General features: G+C 41.7%; 1 protein-coding gene across 6 annotated transcripts in view; it reads right to left on the minus strand.

Moving 5' to 3' along the window:
- Nucleotides 1–9664: 9664 nt before the first annotated feature.
- The window catches only part of ZNF169 (zinc finger protein 169), a 45854-nt gene continuing 28790 nt past the window's right edge, over nt 9665–26728 (minus strand). For 3 of the 6 annotated variants that reach the window (XM_072841954.1, XM_072841981.1, XM_072841943.1), the window contains one exon: nt 9665–14301. In XM_072841954.1, coding sequence (XP_072698055.1) covers nt 12785–14301 — 1517 coding nt within the window. In that variant the 3' untranslated portion in view covers nt 9665–12784. The remainder of the gene's footprint in view (nt 14302–26728) is intronic. The other 3 variants (XM_072841992.1, XM_072841962.1, XM_072841971.1) reach the window with 1 other exon arrangement.

The following is a 26728-nucleotide window of genomic DNA, read 5'->3' on the forward strand; positions in this document are numbered from 1 at the left end:
CTCCCCTCCAGCAACCCTGTTTGTTTCCCAGAGCTAGGAGTCTCTCATGGTTTGTCTTCCTCTATGATTTTTTTCCCACACAGTTTTCCTCCTTCCCTTATGGTCACTTTCACTATTTCTTATATTCTGCATATGAGTAAAACCATATGATTGTCCTTCTCTGATTGACTTATTTCACTCAGCATAATACCCTCCAGTTCCATCCACGTCAATATAAATGGTGGGTATTCATCCTGTCTGATGGCTGAGTAATATTCCATTCTATATATACACCACATCTTCTTTATCCATTATCCTGTCAGAGGATATACAGCTCTTTCCACAGTTTGGCTATTTGGACACTGCTGCTATGACCATTGAGGAGCAGGTGTCCTATTGTTTCACTACATCTGTATCTTTGGGATAAATACCCAGTAGTGCAATTGTTGAGTCGTAGGGTAGCTCTATTTTCAACTTTCTGAGGAACCTCTGTTTTCCACAGTGGCTGCACCAATTTGTATTCCCACCAGCAGTGTAAGAGGGTTCCCCTTTCTCCACATCCTTGCCAACATTTGTTGTTTTCTGTCTTATTAATTTTAGTCATTCTCACTAAAGTGGTATAAAGTGGTATCTCATGGTGGTTTTGTAGTTCCCTGATGGCAAGTGACGGGAGTATTTTTTCGTATGCCTACTGGCCATGTGTAGGTCGTCTTTGGAGAAATTACTGTTGATGTCTTTTGCCCATTTCATGACTGGATTGTTTGTTTTTTGGGGGTGTGGAGATTGATACATTCTTTTTTTTTAAGATTTTATTTATTCATGAGAGACACAGAGACAGAGAGACAGAGACATAGGCAGAGGGAGAAGCAGGCTCCTTGCAGGGAGCCCAATGTGGGACTCGATCCCGGGTCTCCAGGATCACGCCCTAGGCTGAAGGTGGTGCTAAACTGCTGAGTCAGGCTGCCCATAACATGTTCTTTATAGATCTTGGATACTAGCCCTTTCTCTGATATGTCATTTGCAGATATCTTCTTCCATTCTGTAGGTTGCCTTTTAGTTTTGTTTCTTTTGCTGTGCAGAAGCTTTTTATCTTGATGAAGTCCCAATAATTCATTTCTTTTGTTTCCTGCTGTTAGAGATGTGTCTTGCAAGAAGTGCTGTGGCCGAGGTTCAAAAGCGTTGCTGCCTGTGTTCTCTAGGATTTTGACGAATTTCTGTCTCACATTTAGATCTTTCATCCATTTTGAGTTTATCTTCATATGTGGTGTAAGAGAATGGTCATTCTTTTGCATGTGGCTTTCCAATTTTCCCAGCACCATTTTGTGGAAGAGACTTTTTTTCCATTGGATATTCTTTCCTGCTTTGTCAAAGATGAGTAGACCATAGAGTTGAGGGTCCATTCCTGGGTTTTCTATTCTGTTCCATTGATCTACATGTCTGTTTTTGTGCCAGTACCATGCTATCTTGATGATCACAGCTTTGTAGTACAACTTGAAGTCCAGTATTGTGATGCCCCCAGCATTGGTTTTCTTTTTCAACATTCCTCTGGCTATTCAGGGTCTTTTCTGGTTCCATACAAATCTTAGGATTATTTATTATTTATTCCTTGGTTAGGTTTACTCCTAGGTATCTTATGGGTTTTGGTGCAATTGTAAATGGGATCAATTCCTTAATTTCTCTTTCTTCAGTCTCATTATTAGAAATGCAACTGATTTCTGTGCATTGATTTTTGTGTCCTGCCATATAGCTGATTTGCTGTGAGTTCTAGCAATTTTGGGGTGAAGTCCGTTAGGTTCTCCATATCATGTAATCTGTGAAGAGTGAGAGTTTGACTTCTTTGCCAGTTTCAATGCCTTTTATTTCTTTGTGTCATCTTATTGCTGAGACTAGGACTTTTAGTACTATAGTGAACAACAGTGGTGAGAATGGGCATCCCTGTCATGTTCCTGACCTTAAGAGAAGAGCTCTCAGGTTTTCCCCACTGAGAATGATATCTGCTGTGGGCTATTATGATATTGAAATATGTTCCCTCCATCCCTACACTTTGAGGAGCTTTAATCAAGAAAGGATGCTGTATTTTGTCAAATGGTTTTTCTACATCAAGTGAGAGGATCATATGGTTCTAATCTTGTCTTTTATTAATGTGATCTATCACACTGATTTTTCAAATATTGAATCACCCTGGTATCCCAGAAATAAATCCCACTTGGTCCTAGTGAATAATCCTTTTAATGTACTGTTGGATCCTATTGACTAGTATCTTGGTGAGAATTTTTGCATCCCTGTTCATCAGGGACATTGGTCTATAATTCTCCTTTCTGATGGGATCTTTGGTTTTGGGATCCAGGGAATGCTGGCCTCATATGAGTTTGGAAGCTTTCCTTCCATTTCTATATTTTGGAACAGCTTCAGTAGAATAGGCATTATTTCTTATTTAAATGTTTGGTAGAATTCCTCTGGGAAGCCATCTGGTCCTGGATTCTTGTTTCTTGGGAGGTTTTTGATGACTACTTCAATTTCCTTGCTGGTTACGGGTCTGTTCAGGTTTTCTATTTCTTCCTGTTTCAGTGTTGGTAGTTTGTAAGTTTCCAGAAATACATCCATTTCTTCCGGATTGCCTAGTTTGTTGGCATATAGTTGCTAATAATATATTCTTAAAATCGTTTGTATTTCCTTGGTGTTGGTTGTGAGCTCCCCTTTCATTCCTGATTTTATTAATTTGTCTTTTTTCTTTTTAATAGGTATGGCTAGGAGTTTATTGATCTTATTCTTTCAAAGAACCAGATCCTAGTTTTGCCAATCTGTTCTGTTCTTCTGGTCTCTATTTCATTGAGTTCTGCTCTAATCTTTATTATCTCTCTTCTGCTTGGTTTAGGCTTTATTTGCTGTTCTTTCTCTAGCTCCTTTAGGTGTAAGGTGAGCTTGTTTTTCCAATTTTTTGAGACAGACTTGCATTGCAGTGTATTTCCCTCTTAGTTCCTTGCTGTATCCCAAAGGTTTTGAACAGTTGTGCATTCATTTTCATTAGTTTGCATGAATCTGTTTAATTCTTCTCTAATTTCCAGGTTGACCCATTCATTCTTTAATAGGATATTCTTTAACCTCCAAGTGTTTGAATTCCTTCCAAATTTCTTCTTGTGATTGGGTTCTAGTTTCAAAGCATTGTGGTCTGAAAATACGCAGGGGAAAATCCCAGTCTTTTGGTATCGGTTGAGACCTGATTTGTGACCCACTGTGTGGTTCTGGAGAAAGTTCCATGTGCAGTTGAGAAGAATGTGTATTCAGTTGCATTTGGATGGAAAGTTCTGTATGTATCTGTGAAATCCATTTGGTCCAGTTTGCCATTCAAGGCCCTTGTCTCTCTGGTAATGTTTCTGATTGGAAGATCTGTCTTTTGCCAAGAGTGCCATGCTGAAGTCTCCCACTATTAATGTATTTTTATCTATGTATTTATTTACTTTGGTTATTAATTGGTTGATGTAATTGGCTGCTCCCAAATTAGGGGTATAAATATCATGATTATTGGGTCTTCTTGTGGGATAGACTCTTTAAGTATGATATGGAGTCCCTCTTCATCTCCTCCTACAGTCTTTGGTATAAAATCTAATTTATCTATCTGAAGATTGCCACCCCAGCTTTCTTTTGAGGACCATTTGAATGGTACATGGTTCTCTACCCCCTCACTTTCAGTTTGGAGGTGTTCCTTAGGTCTAAAATGAGTCTCTTGTAGATAGCATATGGATGAGTCTTGTTTTTTTATCCAGTCTGATACCCTGCATCTTGATGAGATCATTTAGCCCATTCAGGTTCAGAGTAACTACTGAAAGATATGAATTTAGTGTTATCATATTACCTATACAGCCCCTGTTTCTGTGGATTGTTTCTTTGGGCTCCCTCTTTCTCTTACAGGGTCCCCCTTCATATTTTTTTGCAGAGACGGTTTGATGGTCACATATTCTTTGTTTCTGTATATCCTGGAAGCTCTTTATCTTTCCTTCCATTCTGAATGACAGCCTTGCTGGATAAAGTATTTTTGGCTGCATGTTCTTCTCATTTAGAAGAATATATCATGCCAGCCCTTTCTGGCATGCCAGGTCTCTGTTGATAGGTATGCTGTTAATTTGGCATTTCTCTCCATATAAACTTTATCTTAGACATTTTCAAGCTTCACTATTACACGTCAAGGTGTTTGATCGGGTTTTGATATTTTTTTGTTGGGGTGATACCCTCTATCTCTTGGATTTGAATGCCTATTTAGGGAACTAGATTCCAAGTTTAGGGAAGTTCTCAGCTATGATTTGTTCAAATACACTTTGTCATTCTCTCTCTCTCTACCTCTTCTGGCATCCCAATAAGACAAATACTATTACTTCTTATGCCATCATTTATTTCCTGAAGCCTTTCCTCATTTTCTCTTTGTTCCTCAGCTTCCTTCCTTTCCATCAACTTGTCTTCTATGTCACTCTCTCTTCCACCTCATTCACCCTAGCAGTTAGAGCATCCAATTTGGACTGCATTTAAGTTAAAGTATTTTTAATTTCAGCCTGATTAGAGATTCTCTTACTACAGAATTGAGATCTATAGTCCTAAAGCTTTTTTTCCACAGCCACAGTAATTTTATAATTGTACTTCTGAATTGTTATCTCTCACATCCCACTTAAATCCATATCAAGTAGGTTTGTGATAGTATTACTACGGTTCCTTCTTTTGTGGTGACTTTTTCCTTCTAGTCATTTTGTCCAGTGCAGAATGGCTGTATGAGCAAGCAGAGTCAAAAATATCAGCCACAACCTAATATACCCTAGACAATTCCAGAGAGGTCAGAGACTAGAAAATAAAAAATAGGGCACAATAAAACAAAAGGACCATGAAAGTGAAAATTTTTTAAAATAGTGAGAATTAAAAAAAAAAAGAAAACAGTGGGAGGAAGTGGTGGTGGAGAGAGAATATAGTCTCACAGAGTGGACCTAGAGGGTGATCCTCTTGGTACTAGGTGTATTTTGTTCTGTATGTTAGAAGATGCTGAATTCCAAATTTATATAACCAGCAAAACTTTTATATAGAGATCCAACATCGATCACAAAAACAGAAACAAGATAAAAGAGGGGGGCAGAAGGGACACCTGGGTGGCTCAGTGGTTGAGCATCTGCCTTTGGCTCAGGGCATGATCCTGGAGTCCTGGGATCGAGTCCCGCATTGCACTCTCTGCATGGAGCCTGCTTCTCCCTCTGCCTATGTCTCTGCCTCTCATGAATAAATAAATAAAATTTTTAAAAAGGGGGTTAGAATGGGAAGGAATAGAGAATATAGTCTCACAGAATGAACCAACCTGGTGTTCTAGGTGTATCTTGGTCCATGAGTTAGAAGGTACTAACATCCACCATTACAAAACAAGACAAAAAATAAGAACCAAAAATCTATAACTCTTGTATCTACCAAAATTAAATTGAACACGTTGAAAGGAATCCAAAAAATGAAGAATATATCTAAGACATGTAACTGTAGAAATATTAAAGTCAAAAAGGAAAAAGCTTAAAAACAAAGAGTTGGTAAAATATTGTAGTTAAGGCAAGAAAAGAGAAAAAATACTGGAAATTTTTAACCTGAGAGATAAACAAATCATAAGGAAAAACCTTCGAGATCTATATACTATTTTCTCTTATCCCTGGAGCTTTCCAGTGCTGCTTGGTCAATAAACTTGGTCTTCCTTTGTTCTTCCAGCAGCTCTTCTGGAGGAGAACCTGCTGCACTGATTCTCAAGGGTCTGTGCCTGGGCAGAGATGCCCTACTCCTGGCCAGGTGGTCGGCTAAGTGCAAAGCTGTCTGTCCTGTGATTCCTTTGTTCCCTAGAGGCTAACCTTCTTCCAGCTCAAAAACGAAAAAACTAAAAAATGGTGGCAGTCAGATCTCCAGCCTGGGAGCCAAAAGCTCCCTGCATGTACCGAATTACAGTCTCTCTGTGCCCACTGGCCTAGATCCTCCTGGAGGCAGGCACCGGGGCACTGATCTGCACCAACTGAAGGGTGCCCAGCAGCAGTAGAGTTCTTGCCATCATGTGCCCTCCCCAGTTCTGCCTGTCCTGGAGGGAATGGACCCTTAGAGGGAGGGCCTTGTGCCCCTGGACCTGCACTCCTGGGGTCTGCCTCTCCCAAAGGGAGCAGAGGACATCTTACCTCTGTCCATCGCCAGGCTGTAGGGTAAAGAGAGCTCAGGTGCTGGCATGAGTAACTGGCAGGCTTCTCCCGGATGCTCTAGCAGGGTTGCTGTGTTCCAGCCCTTTACTGTTATCCGACTGTAGTTTGCAGTGAGCTTTTTCCCTGGCACCTCTATTCTTATTGTGTCACTGGGAATATTGAAACTTTGCTGCCCTTCCTGCGATTCTGCGCTGTTTCCCCACTGAACACTCTTCAGTCAGGGATTCTAAAGTTCCTGATTATCAGCTCTGCTGCCTTCCTGCCCTGGCTTCCCGCCCCTCCCCTCCCTCACCTTCCTCTTTGCCACCATTCTTCCTTGTCAGAAGTGATAATTTTTCCCTCTGTAGCATTCCAGCTGTTCTCTTTACATATCAGGTTGGATTCATAGGTGTTCAGGATGTTTTGAAAATTAGGTAAGTTTGGGGGACCAGATGAATCAAGGACCCCTACCCTTCTGCCATCTTGCCTCCTCTTTGTATAGTTTTCTTAGTGGTTGCTCTGGGTATTATAATACACACATGTCTTTATCATAGTGTGTCAGTATATTACCATTTGGAATGAAGTGTGAAAATGCTGTTTTTGTTTAGGTCCCATTACTTTTCCCACTTTTAAACATCATTGTCTAGAGTATAAGATGATATAACTTTTGCTTATGTAATTTTAAAAACTGAATGATAGGTAGAAGGATGGCCTGCTTTATGTCATATTTGTGCTCTTTTCATGTTTTTTTTTTTTTTTCCCTTCCTGATGCTCAGTATTTCTTTTATTATTTTCTCTGTCTGAATAACTTTCTCAGTTTAGCCATTTTTTAAGGTCAGGTCAGCAAGCAACAAAGTCTTAAAGTTTTCTTTCATCTGGTAATGTGTTAATTCTGCCTTCATTTTTGAAGGATAGTTTTGGCAGATACTCAGTTTGCAGTTAAGTCTTCTTTTACAAATTGGAAGAAAAATGTTGTGCCACCTCCTTGTGATGAACTCAATAATTTCTTGAGAAATCTGTTATTTGAATTGGTCACTCCCTAGGGGTAATGAGTCATTTCTCTGGGGTTGCTTTTAAGTTTTTTTCTTTAGATTTCAGAATTTTAATGATGTTTTAATGTGGATTTCTTAGGATTTATTTTATTTGGTGTTCATTTGGCTTCTTGAATCTATTTTTTTAGTTCTGTAACTTCCCCCTTGAACTTTGGTGTAACTTCTGTGTTGTTTTTTTTTTTTTTTAATTCTTGAGATCTTGTAACTTTTTTCATTTGTTTCAAGAGAACTTGTGATTGCTTGAGGCATTTCTTTAATGGCTGCTTTAATATCCCTGTCAGTTCCAATATCCTACTCATCTCACTGTTGGTATCGATTGTCTTTTCTCATTTAAGTTTTGATATCCTGGTTCTTGGTATGATTAGTAATTTTCTATTGCATTCTGCACCTTTAGCTGTTAAGACTCTGGATCATACTTAAAACTGACTTTAGCAGGCAGTCACCCTGTTTTTAGGTTAGTTCCCAGATTGCAACCTATATTTTGCAGGTGGTTCTTAACCCAATGACAGTGTAGCTTTCAGAGCTCTTGCAATGCTATTTAGGTTTACTTGGCTTATTTGGTACCATTGTTCTTTCCACCTTTTCATGCTGGGATTGGGAGCGTGGAAGGGGTTTCCCTAAAACAGGCTGCTTGGTGTCTCTAGATAGGGGAAAGGATGCTCTGGCTCAAAAGGGGGAGCAAAGGTTTCGCAGGTGGAGCTGCTAATATTCCAGTGCCTCCTGGCAACCTGTTGTCTGCGAGAAGGGAGATGGGTCTCTCCTTGGGCTGGGCAGTGTAGCAGGGATGGCCTTCCTGGTGTGACCCATCTGCTAAGTGTTTTTCATCTAGATAGAAAGTCTCAGGTCTCTGGGGATAAAGAACAGTTCCTAGAACAGGTGTGTCTGTGGCAGGACCCTCCCAGTCTGTGTTGGGTCTGGTGAGGGTGGGGAGTCTCAGCCCTGTGAGACTAAAAAGCACTTCCCTTAATCATTCCCACCTGCTGGTGCTGCTGGACTCACAGTGTTGTCAGCAGGACTTTTGTTCCATCTGGGGAGGAATGGACCTACCTGGGCTGTCTTTTGCTAGTTTGGGAGCCAGAAAATGCTGGGCCACTTTGCACCTTGTGATTCTTACACCTCCCCCCCCCCCCAACCCCATAGAACATTCTCCAGGAGATACAGCTAATTCCCTTCTCCTGGAGTATGAACTGGACCCACTGATTACTTCTAACGAATAGGGTATGGAAAGAGTGAAAATGGGAAGTTTACAGTGGAAAGTCCTGGCAGATACCAGTTTTACCAAGTGATCAAGGTTACATTACCATGAATAAATCTGGTTAGTATGTACCATTTGACAATATAGTAAGGATACTTCACTTCTGTGGTATTCTACAAAGTTGGTAATGCAAATCTAATAATGAGAAAATAGATAATCCCAAATTATGAGGTTCTATAAAATACTTGAGCTCTCTGTCAAGGTTATAGATGACAAAGACTGACAGAGGAACTGTTACAGATTGGAGGAGACTAAAGACACATGAGGACAAATGCAATATAGGATCCTAGCCTGGATCCTAGATCACAAAAAGGACAATTATGGAAAATCTGAACAGTTCCTAATAGTGTCCTAAAGTTAATGTCTTAGCTCTGATAACACTATGATAAGATATTAATATTAGGAGAAAAAATGTAGTTCCCAGTCGGCCCTTGACATTCTCCCGTAAGCAGCAGACTACTAACCTGTATACTTACTACTGTCCTGGACATGGTATTTTCCCCCAGTTTCTAAGTCATGAGTGTATGGAATTAGTTTGGTGCTTAAACTGCCCCAGACTTGGACAGTGGGTAGGAAACCCTTCAGACCGGCTCCTGTGGCCCCAGTGTCATGTTCCATCATGTTTCTCAACACTTCCTCACTTTCTGGTATTACCAGACATTCAGGATCCCCTCATACCTACCCTGCCTTAACCTTGAAGCTGCCATTAACCCAGGAAGCCAGGATTTCCACAAAAGAAAACAGTGCTAGACTCAGATCTGCACACTGGATGTGTGGATGCCCATGGGGCCGCCCTTGCTTCTTGGTCTTGTAGCAGAGGTTAGAAAATACACACAAATACATCTGCCCATACAGGTCCACGCACACACGTGAGCACATATGCACTTAGGAATCTCATGTTCACATACGTACTTCATCACAATGGCTCACAGGATTATTTTCTTGCTTTGCCCCAATGTATATTTGTATGACTTTGCTTCCTTGGTGAGAACCCTGTCTCACTACAGCATAGCCCCATGTATGCCTGTGCTCATTCCTCTGATGCAGGAGATTGCTCCAGAACTGCTTCACCATCATGCTACAGAAAATACACTGAAGGGTGAGGGATGTTTGTTTTTTGTCATCCTAAGAAAACTAGGATAGTAAACCCTGCCCAAATCCTCTGTGCATTATTCCCCTTCTTACACGAAAGGCAACAAACTATATATGGTTTGGCACTTTGCTCTTTTTACTTAAAACATTTCTTAAAAATAATTCCATGACATTTCGTTGGTATCTTCATTTTTTTTTCTCGCATTTTACTCCATCGTATGTACCTGTTTATTCAATTTCCTGTGCTTAGTCAAGCAGTTTTCAGAATTTGGAACTAGAAAGCATGCTATAAAAATAACTATGCATGTGTGTATTCATTCATACACTTGTCAGTGACTCTCCAGGACACATTTTCAGAAATGTGCTTGTTGTGGCAATGGGCAGGTGTACATATAGTCTTGTTACCCTAAATATTGCCAGGTTCACCTATATAAGGCTTATGCCATTTTGCATTCCTGCCAACAGTGTATGAAAATGCATTTTCCTGCAGCCCTACCAGGCAGAGTACTGTCCAGCTTTTGAGTTTTCATCAAGCTGAGTGAAATAATTTGAGTGTAGTTGTAGTTTGCATTTATCTTATCATGAGTGAAGCTCAGCAGCTTCTCAATATACCTCTTTTGGTAAACTGATCAGGTCTTTTGTCCACTTTCTTTGGCATTTCTGGTCTTTTGATTTTTTGAAAGTCTGTTAAATGACCTTTTATTTGTGAAATACGTTGACATTTGTTTTTTGATATATATATTTTTTGCCATGTAAAATTTTGGTTATTTTATTTGGGGGGTATTAATTTTTTATTGCCTCAGGGCCCGGGGAAAATGACTGTGGGGACCATTCTGTGCCCCAGGCAAAGGGACAAGGCCAGCCCTGGGCTGGGCACAAAGCAAGCTAAAGGGACAGTACCTTGGGCTGGGTGGAAAGACAGGTGCTCTAGCTCCTTAGCCCCTGTCTGGTGGACTAGGGAGGGTTGTGGAAGAAAGGCCCGGAGTCCTCAGGTGGAATCACTGGTGTGTGGCTAATAGGATGCAGGGTTGGTGGTTCAGAAAGATGCCCTCACTAGCATTACTGGAGGACCTAAGAAAGGGTGATGATGAAGGCCCTCCCCCCACACAGGGCCAGAGTCCAGAACAAATAGACCATGACCCTCTATGTATCCTGAGGGTTAGGACCACAGGATTCTTGACAGCTGAATAAATGAGGGTGTATGGTTGGTGTTCATCTTTATAAAGGAGCAGTTTATTAAACAGACCTGGGTGTGGAGGAAGGCTTGGAAATCAGGTGTGTCCAACTCACTCCCTGACAACCACCGCCCCCGCCCCCCCCCCCCCCCCCAGGCCGCCAAGAGGAACAGTGTTCTTCCTGCTTTCTGCTTCAGGAAAGCATAGCACTGCCCAGTGCTTCCTGCTGGCTTCACATAAAGGTCATGACCTTTTATGGTGGGGGTTCAGGGCAAGTAGGAATTTGGGGGGGAGGGGCTGGTCCATAGGGCCAAGTGTTATGAACTAAATTTTCTAACAAAAGTTGATAATGAAGCCCTTTCCTGATGTGACAGTATTTGGGTACAGGACCTAAGGCAGTACTGAAAGATAAAGGATGTTGGAAAAGTGGAGCCCTGATCTTACAAGAGTAAGGACACCAGAGTTCACTTGCTCTCTAGCACACATGCAAGGGAACAGCTACGCAAGGAGAATGTGCCACCTGCCAGGCAGGGGTCAGTAGATCAGGGTGATCGTGGGCTTGCAGTCCCAGGTTTTGTTATGGCAGCCCTGGCAAAAGAACACATACTAAGTATGACAAACTGTGGAGATGGTTTTAGACCTGGGTGATGGGTAGAGGGTGGGAAGAGTCTTGAGGTACTTGCTGGAGAAAGCCAAGGTTGCCTCAAAGAGGCCATGGTAGGAACAGGAAGATTAGAAATTCTGCTGTGACCTCAGACAGAAATGTGGAAGGTTACTGGAAATTGAAGGAAAGGCTGTCCTGATTATGAGGCAGTGAAAACGTGGCCGGGTTGTGCTCCATTGTTTAGTAGAGGGTAGAAGTCTGAGGTGACAAGTGACCACTTCTTAGCTGAGATGTCTAAGCAAGGGGTTGAAAGGTATACCTGTGTCTTATTGCTTCTCATAGAAATATGTGAGGAGGGAGGTAAATCGAAGGAACTGTTGAGCAAAAAGGAGCCAGAGCTTGAAGATTTGGGGAATTCTTAGCTCATTCCTATTGCGACAATGAGAAGGTATGTTCTGGAGAGAACACCAGTGGTGTTGCTGGACACTCGTTTGATAGATTAGTTTGGAACCAGTTAATGCTCAGTGGAAACTACAAGCCTGAACTAAGGATGGTACAGATAGGACACAGCATAGGCTGGCTGTAAGACCTCTTAGTGAGTAGCACCACAGAAGAGTTGTGAGTCCAACAGGAAATAGAGCAGTAGGTCTGCCATTCCCATGGTGGGCCCGGGGGGTGAATGCGTCCATGGTCTCAGGGGGCTGTACACTGCTGCTGCCCAGCAGGACCATAGGGCAAAGCATCCAACGAGACATTATTATCAAGCCCTAAAATCTAATAGAATTTGCCTCCTAGGCCATAGACATGTTCAGGGGACCCATCTTTTCTTCTTCCCCCTTGTGGAAAGGGAATGCAAATTCTACATCTGTGGTAACTTGTCTAGTTCACAGCTAGAGAGAACTGTGTCTCAGGATGAAACCTATTCCTAGCCTCACCCACACTTGATTTACATAACATTTTGGACAGAGTCAGTGCTGGGATAGGTCAACACTTTGGGAGCTGTTAAGAACATACCCTGAAGAAGAATGAATTTGGGGCCCCAGGGGTTGAGTTTTCCAAATTCATATGTTGAAGTCAACCCACATATGACCTCATTTGGTGACAGAGTGGGGTCCTAATCCAGTAAGGCTGGTGTCCTTGGAGGAGGAGGGGGAGACACCAGGAAAGTGCATATACGGAGGCCATGTGAGGACACAGTATGGGTGCAGGCATCTGCCAGCCGAGGACAGAGGCTTCAGTAGAAACCAACATGCATAAATTGACTTGGACTTCTAGTGCCAAGAACTGTGAGAAATTGTTCTTCAGCCATCAAATTTGTGGTGTTTCATTATGGCAGCCCTGGCAAATTAAGACACATTGCTAGCACAGAACATAAACCATGAATCGACTGTCTTTCAAGCACTGAAAGAATACATTTTTTCCCTCTACTGCATTTGAGGGAAGTGAAACATTTCCTAGTGCTTCCTGCCACCTTCACACTCATGAGGAAAGGAAAGATTAGGAGAACAGCTTTGAGGTGGGAAGCGATGGCTGGACTTGGTCCTCCTGTGTCTGTGAAGGTGAGACTTCTGGCTAAAGCCCCGGCCGCACTCCCTGCACACATACGGCTTCTCTCCTGAGTGGGTGCGCTGGTGTCTGATAAGGGCCGACCTGAAGCCGAAGCCTCGCCCGCACTCACCGCATACACATGGCTTGCCCCCTGAGTGTGATCTCTGGTCAGAGGTGATGTGAGACTTCTGGCTGAGTCCTTGCTCACACACTCCGTACACATCAGCCCCTTCCTCTAAGTGTGTCCTCTGGTGTCTGGTGAGGAGGGACTTGAAGCCAAAGGTGCGCCCACACTCTGGACACAGGTAAGGCCTCTCCCCTGTGTGCGTCCTTTGGTGTCTGATGAGGGTAACCTTCTGACCAAAGCCACGCCCACACTCCGGGCACAGGTAAGGCCTCTCCCCTGTGTGTGTTCTCTGGTGTCCCATGAGGGAGACCTTCTGGCTAAAGCCACGCCCACACTCTGGACAGAGGTAAGGCTTCTCCCCCGTGTGTGTCCTCTGGTGTCTGACGAGGGTGACCTTCTGGCGAAAGCTGTGCCCACACTCAGCACAGACGTAAGGCTTCTCCCCGGAGTGTGTGACTTGATGACTGAGGAGCAGCGCCTGCTGCCTGAAGCCACGTCCACACTCAAGGCACAAAAAGGGCTTTTCCCCCGAATGTGAGCTGCGGTGTTGAAGGAGTGATGCCTTCTGGCAAAAGCCTCTCCCGCACTCAGGACACACAAAGGGCTTCTCCTGCAAGTGTGTCCTCTGGTGCAGGATGAGGGCGATCTTTTGGCGAAAGCCTCGCCCACATTCCTGACATTCAAAGGGCCTCTCCCCGGAATGTATCCTCTTGTGGTTGGTGAGTGAGGACGTGTACCTGAAGTGGCGCCCACACTCCCCGCACATGTAAGGCTTCTCCCCTGAGTGTTTCCTCTGGTGGATGGCGAGGGAGGACTTTCGGCCAAAGCCTCGCCCACATTCCCTACAGCTGTAAGGTTTCTCCCCTGAGTGTGTCCTTTGGTGCTTGGTGAGGTCTGACTTCTGACAGAAGCCTTTGCCACACTCAGGGCACACGTGATGCTTCTGGAGGTTCAAGAGGCTAGATTTGGGACCAAGTGCCAGTCGGTATTTTCCACACATGGCTGCTTCAGATGCCTCCTCAGGACACCTAACTCTCTCAATTTCCACCCAGTCTACTGGCCGACCCTGAGCAGGTCTGAAGAGCACCCTGGAAACCCCACTCAGCTGGAGTCTCCCTTCCCTCTCTCCATCATCTGCTTGTTCACTTGAGCAGCTTGGGATGGGGCTTTCTGTGTAGGAGCTTGGGAAGATCCGAGGAAGGTGACCACACAGCACATACTGTTGGAGGAACCGTGGACCAGGAAAGGTCACTGGGCATGAGTGGCCACGTGGCTGGAATTCTGGCCCTGGTTCTGCTAGAAAGAAGATGTTGGTCAGAATGGTTGGTTCCACCTGCCCAGTGGTCATTCCTTAGCTGTTCCCGCAACCCAGACTTCCTTTACAGTCCCACCTTTCCTCCCTCGCTGACACTCATGCATATCTTAGCACAGAAGACACATGTGATGAGCCAGTTCCAAACAAACACCAGCCCAGCAAGAAAGCATCAAGAGCAGCCTGGCCCTATGAATCACTGCTGTTGGTTACACACGTCCCCTAGTACAGCTGTGCAAGCCAGAGTCAGCAAAGTGATGCAAGTGTTCTCCACAGCTAGGTGCTTCTGCTGAAAAACTACATGACTCATGGGGGAGGCAGAGCAAGACAGTGGAGTAAGAGGACCTGAATCACACCCAGGCCTAGGTTTACAACTAGGTACCACTCACGTCTTACTTAGTCTGTAACCCAGGGAGTGAGCTAAAGACTGGCAGAACAGACTCCAGCACTGAATGCAGAGAAGCTGCATCAGAGAGGTTATGGAAAGCGGAAACCACAGTTGGAAGGTGCTCGAAGCGGGGAGCTGTGGTCACAGAGGAGAAAGCACCATGGAGCCCACACAGAGCAAACAAATCCCCAGCATGTTGGGCCTTGAAAACCAGAGGGGCTGAGTTCCATGAGTTTGTGTAACCAGTGGGATTTAGAGCTCTAAATGTCAGCCACTCAGCGCTGGGTGGTGAGTAAGCCAGGGCCTGCCCTAACATGACAGCAGCCTGAGAAGCAGCATAGAAGCGACAGCCTGCACGAGGGGAGGGAGATCGGCTTCTACTGATCCTGGAGCATATTGGGGGACTCTGGGAACAAGGGAGTGGGCAGGTGCGCTGCTCCTGCTCCGGCCCCCGTGGCAGAAACACAGCCACCTTTTGGGAATGGGAGCACAGACATTTGCTGCTTTTCCTGCCACACCAAGTTCACTAGCCCCAGGCCTGGGCTGAGCAGAACTTCTGTGGCCACTGCGCTTCTTCAGGGGGTCTGGTTTTGTACTGGCAGCTCCTGCATAGGCCTTGCCCAGTTGCTGCACACCCCAGGCACTGGACCCCTGGCTGTCGCCTTGCTTTGGGGGAATCAACCTACAACTAGTGGCCCAGTGCAAGTTGTGCTGACCTTGTGCATCCTATGTCCAGCCACCACAGGTTCCCCAGGTGCCCTCTGTTGGTACCTCAGCTGCTTGAGCTTCCCCCAGGCCACTGCCGCTAATGTACGCCACACCCCTGGCCACTACCACACTGTGGGGAAATCTGCCCTAGGACTAGTGACTCCATGCAAATTAGGTTGCCACCATCCCACCCCTGAGCCCTCCTATGGTCATTCCCTTTCAAAGCCAGCCTGCCTGGGTCTCCCTAACACCACAGACAGCAAGCACATCCTACAGCAGGCAGAGTCAGTGCAGAAGTCTGGACTGAAAGGAAAAGCTATTCAGACGCTAATAGCAGGGTGCAGGTAACACACACAGACACCTCTGAAGCGCCAGGTCCTGGTGAACAGGGAACACTGCAGGACCTTTTCTTCATAGAAGCACTACTTTCAAGAGGAGATGCAGCTGAGTTTCCTAACACGTAGAAACAGAAACAAAATGAGGAGACCAAGGAGTATGTCCCAAGTGAAAGACCATAATAAAACCACAGCAGGAGAGTAGCCTAATAGAGAATTTAAAGTAATGACCATAAGGACACTACTGGATGGAAAAAAACTGGTTATTAGTGAGACCCTTAACACAGAGATGACATATCAGAGATGAGAACTCAAATGAAACTAAGAATACAATGGATGGAATAAATAGGCTACAGGACAGAGAGTAATGTATTAGTGATCTGGAAGATAGAGGAATATAAAGCAGTCAAGCTGAGCAGATGAGAGAAAAACACTACATAAGAGAACAGACTTAGGGACCTCCATGACTCCCTCAAACATAGTAACTATTTGCATCTACATAGGGATCTCAGAAGAGGCAGGGAAGAAAATGTATTTGAAGAAATAATAGCTCCAAGTTTCCCAAATCTAGGAAGGGAAACATTCAGATTCAGGAGGCACAGAGAACCCCCAACAAGATCAACCCACGGAGATTAACTCCAAGACACATAGGAATCAAACTGACAATTTAAAGGGTGCAAGAAAATGTGCATACACAGAGAAACCCCATTAAGGCTATTAGATTTTGTAAGCCAGATGGGAGTGGCATTATATATTCAAAGTGCTGAAAGGGAAACCTCTGCAGCCAAGAATACTTTATATCCAGCAAAACCATCATTCAGGATAGGAGGAAGAAAGAGTTTCCCAGATCAAATCTACAGGAGTCTGTGACCACCAAACTAACTGTAGAAGAAAGATGAAAGGGAACACTTTTCAATGGAAAGATAAGGGAGAGTATGAAAAAGTACAAAAAAAATAATGGATGTAAATTAAGATACCATACACCTAAAACATGGAAGGGAGGGGAGGAGTAAGGAATGAGTTCAACACTGAGTGACCATTAGCTTAAAACAGACTGCCATATGCAGAAGATGTTCTATATAATCAAGTGGTAACCACAAATCAAGAAACAGATAAGCAATACATAAAGAGTAAAGAACCCAGGTATATCACTAAAGAAAACCAACAAGCTGTGAAAGAGAAGAATCAGAAAAAAAGCTATAAATACAACCACAAAACAAGTAACAAAATGGCAATACGTATGTATCAGTAATTACTCTCTTTCCTTTTTTTTTTAATTTTTATTTATGATAGTCACAGAGAGAGAGAGAGAGAGGCAGAGACACAGGCAGAGGAAGAAGCAGGCTCCATGCACCGGGAGCCCGACGTGGGATTCGATCCCGGATCTCCAGGATCGCGCCCTGGGCCAAAGGCAGGCGCTAAACCGCTGCGCCACCCAGGGATCCCCAGTAATTACTTTCAATGTAAAATGGACTACATGCTCCACTCACAAGACATAGCATGACACAGTAAATAAACCAAGACCCATTTATATGCTGCCTTGCAGAGACTCCTCTCAGACCTAAAGACACATGAAGATTGAAAGTGAGGGGATGGAGAACATCGTACAAATAGACGTCAAAAGAAGCTGGAGTAGCAGTACTTCTATCAGACAAAGCAGACTATAAAAGTCTGTAAAAAGAGTCAAAGAAGGATACTATAGAATCGAGAAGATATAACAATTGTAAATAGTTGTGTACCCAACATGGCAGCACCCAAATATTTAAAACAGTTAAGAACAAACACGAAGGAACTATTTGGTAGAAATAAAAAAATAATAGAGGGCTTTAACACATTAATGGATAGATCAAACAAAAACAAGGAAACCAATGGCTTTGAATGGCACGGGGAACAGATATAGTCAGAACATTCCATCCTAAAACAGCACAATACACACATTCTTTTTAAGGGCTCAGGAAACATTCTCCAGAACAGATCACATATTAGGCCACAAAACAAGCCTCAACAAATTAAAGACTGAAGTCATACTGTGCATCTCAGACCAAAACACCTTGAAACTAGAAATCAACCACAAGAAAAAATCTGGAAAGACTACAGATATATGAGGTTAAATAACATGCCACTAAACAAGGAGTTGGTCAGCTGAGAAACCAAAGAATACATTTAAAAGTACATGGAAACAAGTGAAAACAATGGTCCAAAACCTTTGGGAATGCAGCAAAAGCCGTTTTAAGAGAGAAGTATATACAATACAGGCCTATCTCAAGAAGCAGGAAAACTCTCAAACAACCTAACCTTATACCTTAAACCTTATACCTAACCTATATACTTAAAGGAGCTAAAAAAAAAAAAAAAAAAAAAAAAAAAAAAAAAAAAAAAGACACCCAAAACCAGCAGAGGGAAAGAAATAATAAAGCTTAGAGCAGAAATAAATGATATAGAGACCCCTCCCCCCTAAAAACTCCCAAATCCCCAAAACAATAAAACAATGAAACCAGGATCTGGTTCTTTGAAAACATAAAATTGACAAACTCTTATTCAGGTTCAAATAAACCAACTCAGAAATGAAAGAGAAATAACAACCAACATCACAGAAATACAGTTAAGAAATTACAAAAAACTATATACTAACCAGTTATACAATCTAGAAGAAATGGATAAATTCCTAGGAACATATAACCTACCAAAACTGAAGCAAGAAGAAATATAAAACTTGAAGAAACCAATTAGCAGCAAGGAGATCGAATCAGCAATCAAAAAATTTCCAACAGGGATGCCTAGGTGGCTCAGCAGTTGAGGGTCTGCCTTGGGCTCAGGGCGTAACCTGGAGTCCTGGGATCAAGTCCCACATCGCCCTCTGCCTATGTCTCTGCCCCTCTCTCTTAATCTGTGTCTCATGAATAAATAAATAAAATCTTAAAAAAAAAAAAAAAAACTTCCAGCAAACAAAAGTCCAGGATCAGACAGCTTCCCTGGCAAATTCTACCAAAGATTTTTTTTTTTTTTAAGACTATTTATTTATTTTAGAGAGTACGTGAGAGGGATCCCTGGGTGGCGCAGCGGTTTAGCGCCTGCCTTTGGCCCAGGGCACGATCCTGGAGACCCGGGATCGAATCCCACATCGGGCTCCCGGTGCATGGAGCCTGCTTCTCCCTCTGCCTGTGTCTCTGCCTCTCTCTCTCTCTCTCTCTCTGTGACTATCATAAATAAATAAAAAATTAAAAAAAAAAAAAAAAAAAAAAAAAGAGTACGTGAGAGCACATAGAGGGAAAAGCAGACTTCCACTGATACAGGGCTTGATCCCAGGACCCCGAGATCATGACCTGAGACGAAGGCAGATGCTTAACCAGCTCAGCCACCCAGGCATCCCTCTACCAAAGATTTAAAGAGTAGTTAATATTCTTCTTAAATTCCTTCTATGAGACCACTATTATCCTGATACCAAAACCAGATAAAGACACCACCACAAAGAACTACAGGTCGATATCTCTAATGAACACAGATGCAAAAATCCTTCACAAAATACTAGCAAAGAGATTCCAACAATACATTTAAAAAAAAAAATCATTCACCCAGGATCAAGTGGGATTTATTTCTGGGGATGCAAAGGTGATTCAATAACTGGAAATCAACATGAAACATCACATCAATAAGAGAAAGAAAAACTGTATGATCATTTCCATAGACTCAGTAAAAGCATTTGTACAGCATCCATTCATAGTAAAAACCCTCAGCAAAGTAGGTTTAGAGAGAATATACTTCAACATAATAAAGGCCATACATGAAAAACCCACAGCTAACTTCATCCTCAATGGGGAGAAACCTGACTGCTTTCCCCCCTAAGGTCAAGAACAAAACAAGGATGTCTGTCTGCTCTAACCATTTTTTTTTTTTTTTAAGATTTATTTATCTGAGAAGAAGAGAGCAAGGGCAAGAGAGAGCATGAGGAAGGAACCCAACATGGGGTTTGATTCCAGGATCCTGGGATCATGACCTGAACTGAAGGCAGACACTGACTGAACCATCCAGGCACCCCCCACCCCACTCTCACTTTTATTCACCATAATACTGGATGTACTAGACACAACAATTAGATAATATATAGAAAAAAAAGGTACCCAAACTGGTAAGGAGGAAGTAAAAATTTCACTATTTGCAGGTGACATGAGACTATATTTAGAAAATCATAAGGACTCTACCGGAAAGCTACAAGAACTGATAAAACAAAAACAAAAAAAACAACTGATAGATAAATTCAGTAAAGTTGTAGGATACAATATCAATGTGAAGAAATCTTTTGTATTTCTATACACTGATAATAAAGCAAGAGAAATTAAGAAAATCCAATTTACATCTGCCCCCCAAATAAGATACCTAGGAATAAGCCTAATCAAAGAGGTGAAAAACTTGTGGTGTGAAAACTATAAAACACCAATGAAAGATACTGAAGACAACATAAGGACATATGAAAGACCTGCATGCTTATAGATTGGAAGAACAAATATTAAAATGCCAATACTTACCCAAAGCAACCTACACATTTAATGCACTCCCTACCAAATACCAACAGCATTTTTCACAGAACTAGAGCAAACAATCTTAAAATCTATATGGGACCACAGAAGACTTTAAACTGACAAAGCAGTTTTGAAAAAGAAAAGCAGGGGATCCCTAGGTGGCTCAGCGGTTTGGTGCCTGCCTTTGGCCCAGGGTGTGATCCTGGAGTCCTGGGATCGAGTCCCGTGTTGGGCTCCCGGCATGGAGCCTGCTTCTCCCTCCTCCTGTGTCTCTGCCTCTCTCTCTCTCTCTCTATCATAAATAAATAAATCTTTAAAAAAAGAAAAAGAAAAGCAAAGTTGGAGGTATCATAATTCCAGACTTCAACTTATGTTACAAAAGTTGTAGTAATCAATACAGTATGGCACTGGCACAGAAACAGACACATAGATCAACAGAAAAGAATCCAGGACCTAGAGATAACCCCACAATTAAATGCTCAGTTAATCTTTGATAAAGGATTAAAGAATATCCAGTGGGATGTTCTCTTCAACAAATGGTGTTGGGAAAACTGATCAGCTATATGCAAAAGAATGAAACTAGACCACTTTCTTAGAACATATATAAAAATAAAATGGATTAAAGACCAAAATGTGAGACCTGAAGCCATAAAAAATCCTAGAAGACAGCATAGGCAGTAATGTCTGACATCAGCCAAAGCAACATTTTTATAGATATGTTTCCTGAGGCAAAATAAAAGCAACGATAAACTATTAGGACAACATCAAAATAAAAAGCTTCTGCAGAGTAAAAGAAACAATCAAACTAAAAGGCAGTCTACTGAATGGGGATATATATTGGCAAGTGACCTATGCAATAAAGGGAGAGAATCCAAAATATATAAAGAACTTCTAAAATTCAGCACCCAAAAAATGAATAATCCAATTAAAAATGGGCAGAAGACATGAACAGACATTTCTCCAAAGAAGATGGCCTAAAGACAGATGAAAAGATGCTCAACATCATTAATCATCAGGGAAATGCAAATCAAAACTATGATGAGATATCCCCTTACACCTGTCAGAATGGCTAAAATCAAAAACCCAAGAAACAATAGGTGTTGGCAAGGGTGTGCAGAAAAAGGAACCACCCACCCCTCTTGCACTGTTTGATGGGAATGCAAACTGGTGCTGCCACTGTAGAAAACAGTATGGAGGTTCCTCAAAATTGAAAACTAGAACTACCATCTGATCCAGCAACTGCACCACTAGGTATTTACCCAAAGAATACAAAAATACTGATTCAAGGGATACATGTGCCTCAATGTTTATTGCAGCATTATTTACAACAGAATTATGGAAACAGCCTGTTCATTGACAAATAAAAGGATAAAGATGTTGTGTTTTCACACACACACACACAAAATTGGGATATTATTCAGCAAAAAAAAGAATTAAAACTTGCCATTTGCAATGACATGGATGGAGCTAGGTATAATGCTAAGTGAAATATAAATCAGTGAGAAAAAGACAAATATTAATGTGATTTCACCTATGTGGAATTTAACAAATGCTCAAAGGAAAAAAAAGACAAACCAAGAAACATACTCTTAACTATAGAGAACTGATGGTTACCAGAAGGGAGGGGAGTAGGGGAATGGCATTAAATGGGTGATGGGGATTAAGGAGTGCACTTGTAATGAGCACAGGGTAACATATGGAATTGCTGAATCATTTCATTGTAAGCCTGAAATTAATATAATACTGTAAAATATATATATATATAATATTGTACATTAACTAAATGGAATTTAAATAAAATTTAAGTAACTGTGACTTGTTACAAATTTCTTTAGTGATTTTTTTTTTCCTACAAGAAAGGGATCAAATAACTAACCAGAGTGTTCTGTCTGCCTTGGCTTGCTTATACCCCTACTGGGTCATAAAGCCTTCCAGTGGAGGAAGCACTTTTGTGTGTCTTCCCAATTACATATGGTGGCTGATTTAAATATAGTTAAGTGTCACCTTTATGGAAATGATAGCTGGCCTGCTTACGGTTCTCCTTCTCCTTCTGTTCTTCCCACCAACCTCCCTCTTTAAAAAATAAAAACAATTTTTACCAACAAAATATAGTTAATCATAAAATTTTTCAGGATGAAAAAGAAAATTAAGCAGCATATAAACTGTTAAAATCTCCAACTGCTCTTGTGCTAATTGACTTTTTAGACGAGTAAATACTTCAGTAATTGTACATGAACTCAAAACTTTACAAAGCAAAGAGAAAAGATCAATGCCTAATGGTTCCTTAAAGAAAATTTTCCTTCTGCAGCTGCATTTGAGGAATGAAAAGTGTAGTTGTGTGTTAAGTGAATGGTCTTAGACATTGGCCCCTGAGAGAAGGCATGCCATGCATTCACTGCTTTTAAACAAGTTTCAGAATTCTGAGCCTTGGTCCACAGGTAAAAGGGATAGGTTTTCAACATTAATCAGAATTAATCCCTGGAAATCAGACAACTTTCATAACATACCATCTCTATGACTTATTATTTTGGTTTTATTTTTTATTTAAATTTAATTAACATGTAATGTATTACTAGTTTCAGAGGTAGAGGTCAATGATGTATCAGCCTTATAAAACACCCAGTGCTCATCACATCACCTGCCCTCCTTAATGTCCATCACCCAGTTACCCCATCCCCCACCTCCTTCCCCTCCAGAGACCCTCAGTTTGTTTCCTAGAGTTAAGAGTCTCTCTGATTTGGTCTTGTTTTATTTTTCCTGTCTTCCTGTATGATCCTCTGTTTTGTTTCTTAAATTCCACATGAGTGACATCATATGAAAACTGTCTCTTATTTCGCTTAGCATGACTTCTTAAGGTAAAAAGTTTAAATCACTGATCACAAACCTTCCTTCTCTTCTAATATAACCACTTTAGGCTATCAATGTCCCTGTAAACACACAGGGGCATTGCTGAAAAGAATTTTAAAAGACCTAGAGAGTGGGTTATAAGACTTGATATTGGTAAGGTGAGTTATCTGTAGATACACCAAAATATCAATAGTAAACACTATCTAGGTTTTCTTTGTCTTTCCTCCATCCCTCCCTCCCTGCCTCCTTTCCCCTTGCTTTCTTTCTTTTTTTTTTTTTTTTTAATGAGAAGCTGACACTAAAATATAAGTGGAAATGCAAAGGATGTACACTACCCAAAGCAATCTTTAAAAAAACCAAAACCAAAAACCTGACAGAGAGGGAGAGACTTACACTATCTGACTTCAAGACAATGGTCCTACAGTAATATAGACTGTGGTTTAAGGACAGGCCTATTAATGAAAGAAACAGAACTGAAAATGTAAAACAGATCCACACTTAGCCAGCCAGTCATTGGATTTTCAACAAAGCAATTTAAGGAGGGGAAATCAGGTCATTTCAACAAAAAATGCTAGAGCCACTGGGTATCCATATGCATGAGAAAAATCTTGATTCCTGCCTCACACCATACACAAAAAATTACTTCAAGATGGGTCACAGACTTAGATGTAAAAGCTAAAACTTTACAGCATTTAGAAAATGTATTTTCATGACAATAAATTTTAAATAAAAATTAGACTTCCTCATCAAAATTAAACATCTGCTCATCAAAGGTAACTGTTAAAAAAATGAACAGAAAAGCTTCAGACTAAGAAAATTTTTGCAAAATGTGCATATGCCCAAGAACTACTGTCCAGAATTAATAAAGAACTCCCAAAATTCAACAATTTTAAATATGCAATAAACTGGAAACTGGAGAAAGATTTGAATGTATACTTCACAAAGTATATGATATATACATATGAATGATTAAAAAATACATAGAAAGTGCTCAACACTGACCCATCAAGGAAATGGAAATTAAAGCCCCTGTAAGATACCACTACATACCCATTACAGATACGATGAAAACTGTCAGGATGTGAGGCAAAGGAACTCTCAATGGTCACTTCTCATAAAACTGCATATATTGTAACCCTAGAACCCAGTGTATTAGGTTGAATGGTATCCACCAAAATTCATGTCTACCTAGAACATGTGAATGTAGACTTACTTTGAAATCAAGTCTTTGCAGATGTGATCAGGTTAAGAAGAGGTCACACAAGAAGAGGTCACACTAAATTAGGGTGAGCCTTTTTTTTTTTTTTAAGATTTTATTTACTTATTCATAGAGACACACAGAGAGAGAGGCAGAGACACAGGCAGAGGGAGAAGCAGGCTCCATGCTGGGAGCCGGACGTGGGACTCGATCCCAGGTCCCCAGGATCACACCCCGGGCTGCAGGCGATGCCAAACCGCTGCGCCACCAGGGCTGCCCTAGGGTGAGCCTTAATTCAACAACTGGCATCCTCACAAGGAGAAAAAGACTTGGATACAGAGATACATAGAAGGAAGAAGGCTATGTGATCACAAAGACATGGATTGGAATGACACAGCAACAAGCCAAGGAATGCTAAGGATTGCCAGCAACCGCCAGAAGCCAGGAGAGAGGTGAGGAACAGATCTCCCCCAGAATGTCCAGAAGGAACCAACCCTACCAACCAACCCTGGTCAACCCAGAAGGAATTCCAGCTTCTGAACTGTGATAGAATAGATTTCTTTTGTTTAAGCCTCTCAGTTTGTGGTAATTTGTTATAGGAATGCTAAGAAACTAAAACACCCAAACTTACTCTAGGTATTTATCCAAAGGAAATGAAAACATAGGTTCATGAAAACAAAACAAAAACATAGCATAAGAATACTAATAACAGCTTTTTCACAATAACTATGGACTAAAAGCCATCAAGGTGTCTACTGAGGAGAAAGGATAAATAGTCGTATATTTATATGATGGGATGCCACTCAGCATTAAAAAGGAACTGACTACTGATGGATGCAACAACATGGCTGAAGCTCAAAAACTATGTACTGAACAAAAGAAATCTACACAAAAGAGTACATATGATTATATTCACACAAAATTTTAGAGTGGGAAAAGTTAATCTACCATGAAATAAAATCAAGACCAGTGGCACCTCTGAGGAATAGGGTGGGGGTTTACTGGAATGGGTCAGAAGGGAGCTATCTGGGATGGTAATGATCTGTTTTTGATAGAGTTTGGGTTTTAGAGATGTATACATCATTTGGATTCATACACCAGCAAACATAAGACTTTGTATTTTCTCTAAGTAAATTCCACCCAAAAAGAACAAGTACACTACTCTAGGTAATTATACACATCTACCCACCACCTTTCATGGCACTCCCTTGCTGAGATGAACTACCAGGGACTGCCCTCTTAAAATGTGGTGTCTGAAGATGCTTAAGTGGACACACTAGACCTGAGTCCATAGGTCCCTGCTTGCCATCCACCCATATGAGCCAACTCAGGAGCAGACTCTCTTTCCTCTCACTTGTTAGAATGTCTTTGCCAGATCCATTCAGTGGTCAGATCAGATCTTTAGACACACTTATATCTGTCAATTACTCTTGAGGGATAGAGAGCATCTAAGGAGAAATGAACAAGGACATCCCAAATGACCTCACAAAATGACAGCAATAGCCACCCATAACCAGGACATCATAAGCTCTTTACCTACCCACAGAAAGAACAATAGTCTCTTTTCCAGGAAGAATAAAGTCTTGACACAGAGCTCTTACTCAGATATGCTCAGCTATCCAGCTCTCCCTAAGAGGAACTGCTTACACTAAACTTATCACTCTTACTAACCAAGGAGATCTTGCTAAAAAACTGTCAGAATGGCCAAAATAAAAAGTAGTGCTGATACCAGATGCAGGCAAGAAGATTGAGAAATGATTATTCAAACACTGCTAGTGGGGGGATCCCTGGGTGGCGCAGCGGTTTAGCACCTGCCTTTGGCCCAGGGCGCAATCCTGGAGACCCGGGATCGAATTCCACGTCAGGCTCCCGGTGCATGGGGCCTGCTTCTCCCTCTGCCTGTGTCTCTGCCTCTGTGTGTGTGTGACACTATCATAAATAAATAAATAAATAAATAAATAAATAAATAAATAAATAAAAACCAACACTGCTAGTGGGAACTTAAATGGTATAACCATTCTAGACATGAGTATTCCACTTTTTTATAAAACTAAACATTTATTTACCATATGACTCAGCAACTGCATTCTTGAGCATTTATCCCAGAAATAAGACCTATGTTCACACAAAAACCTATATAGAAATGTGTAAGGCACCTTCATCTATAATAGCCAAAAACTGCAAACAATCCAAATGTCCTTCAGTGGGTGAATAGTTTAACAAACTGTAGTACATTAATACAAATATGACTCAGCAATATAAGGAATGAAGTATTGGTACGTGCTAGGTTTGGATGGATCTCAAGAGCACTACACTGAAAAGGCAATCCCAAATGTAACATACTATATGACTTCTTTTATATAACATTCTTGAAATGACAGAAATCATAAAGACAGAGAACAGATTAGTGGTTGCCAG

Source organism: Canis lupus, chromosome 1 (assembly GCF_048164855.1).
Source record: "Canis lupus baileyi chromosome 1, mCanLup2.hap1, whole genome shotgun sequence".
NCBI lineage: Eukaryota > Metazoa > Chordata > Mammalia > Carnivora > Canidae > Canis > Canis lupus.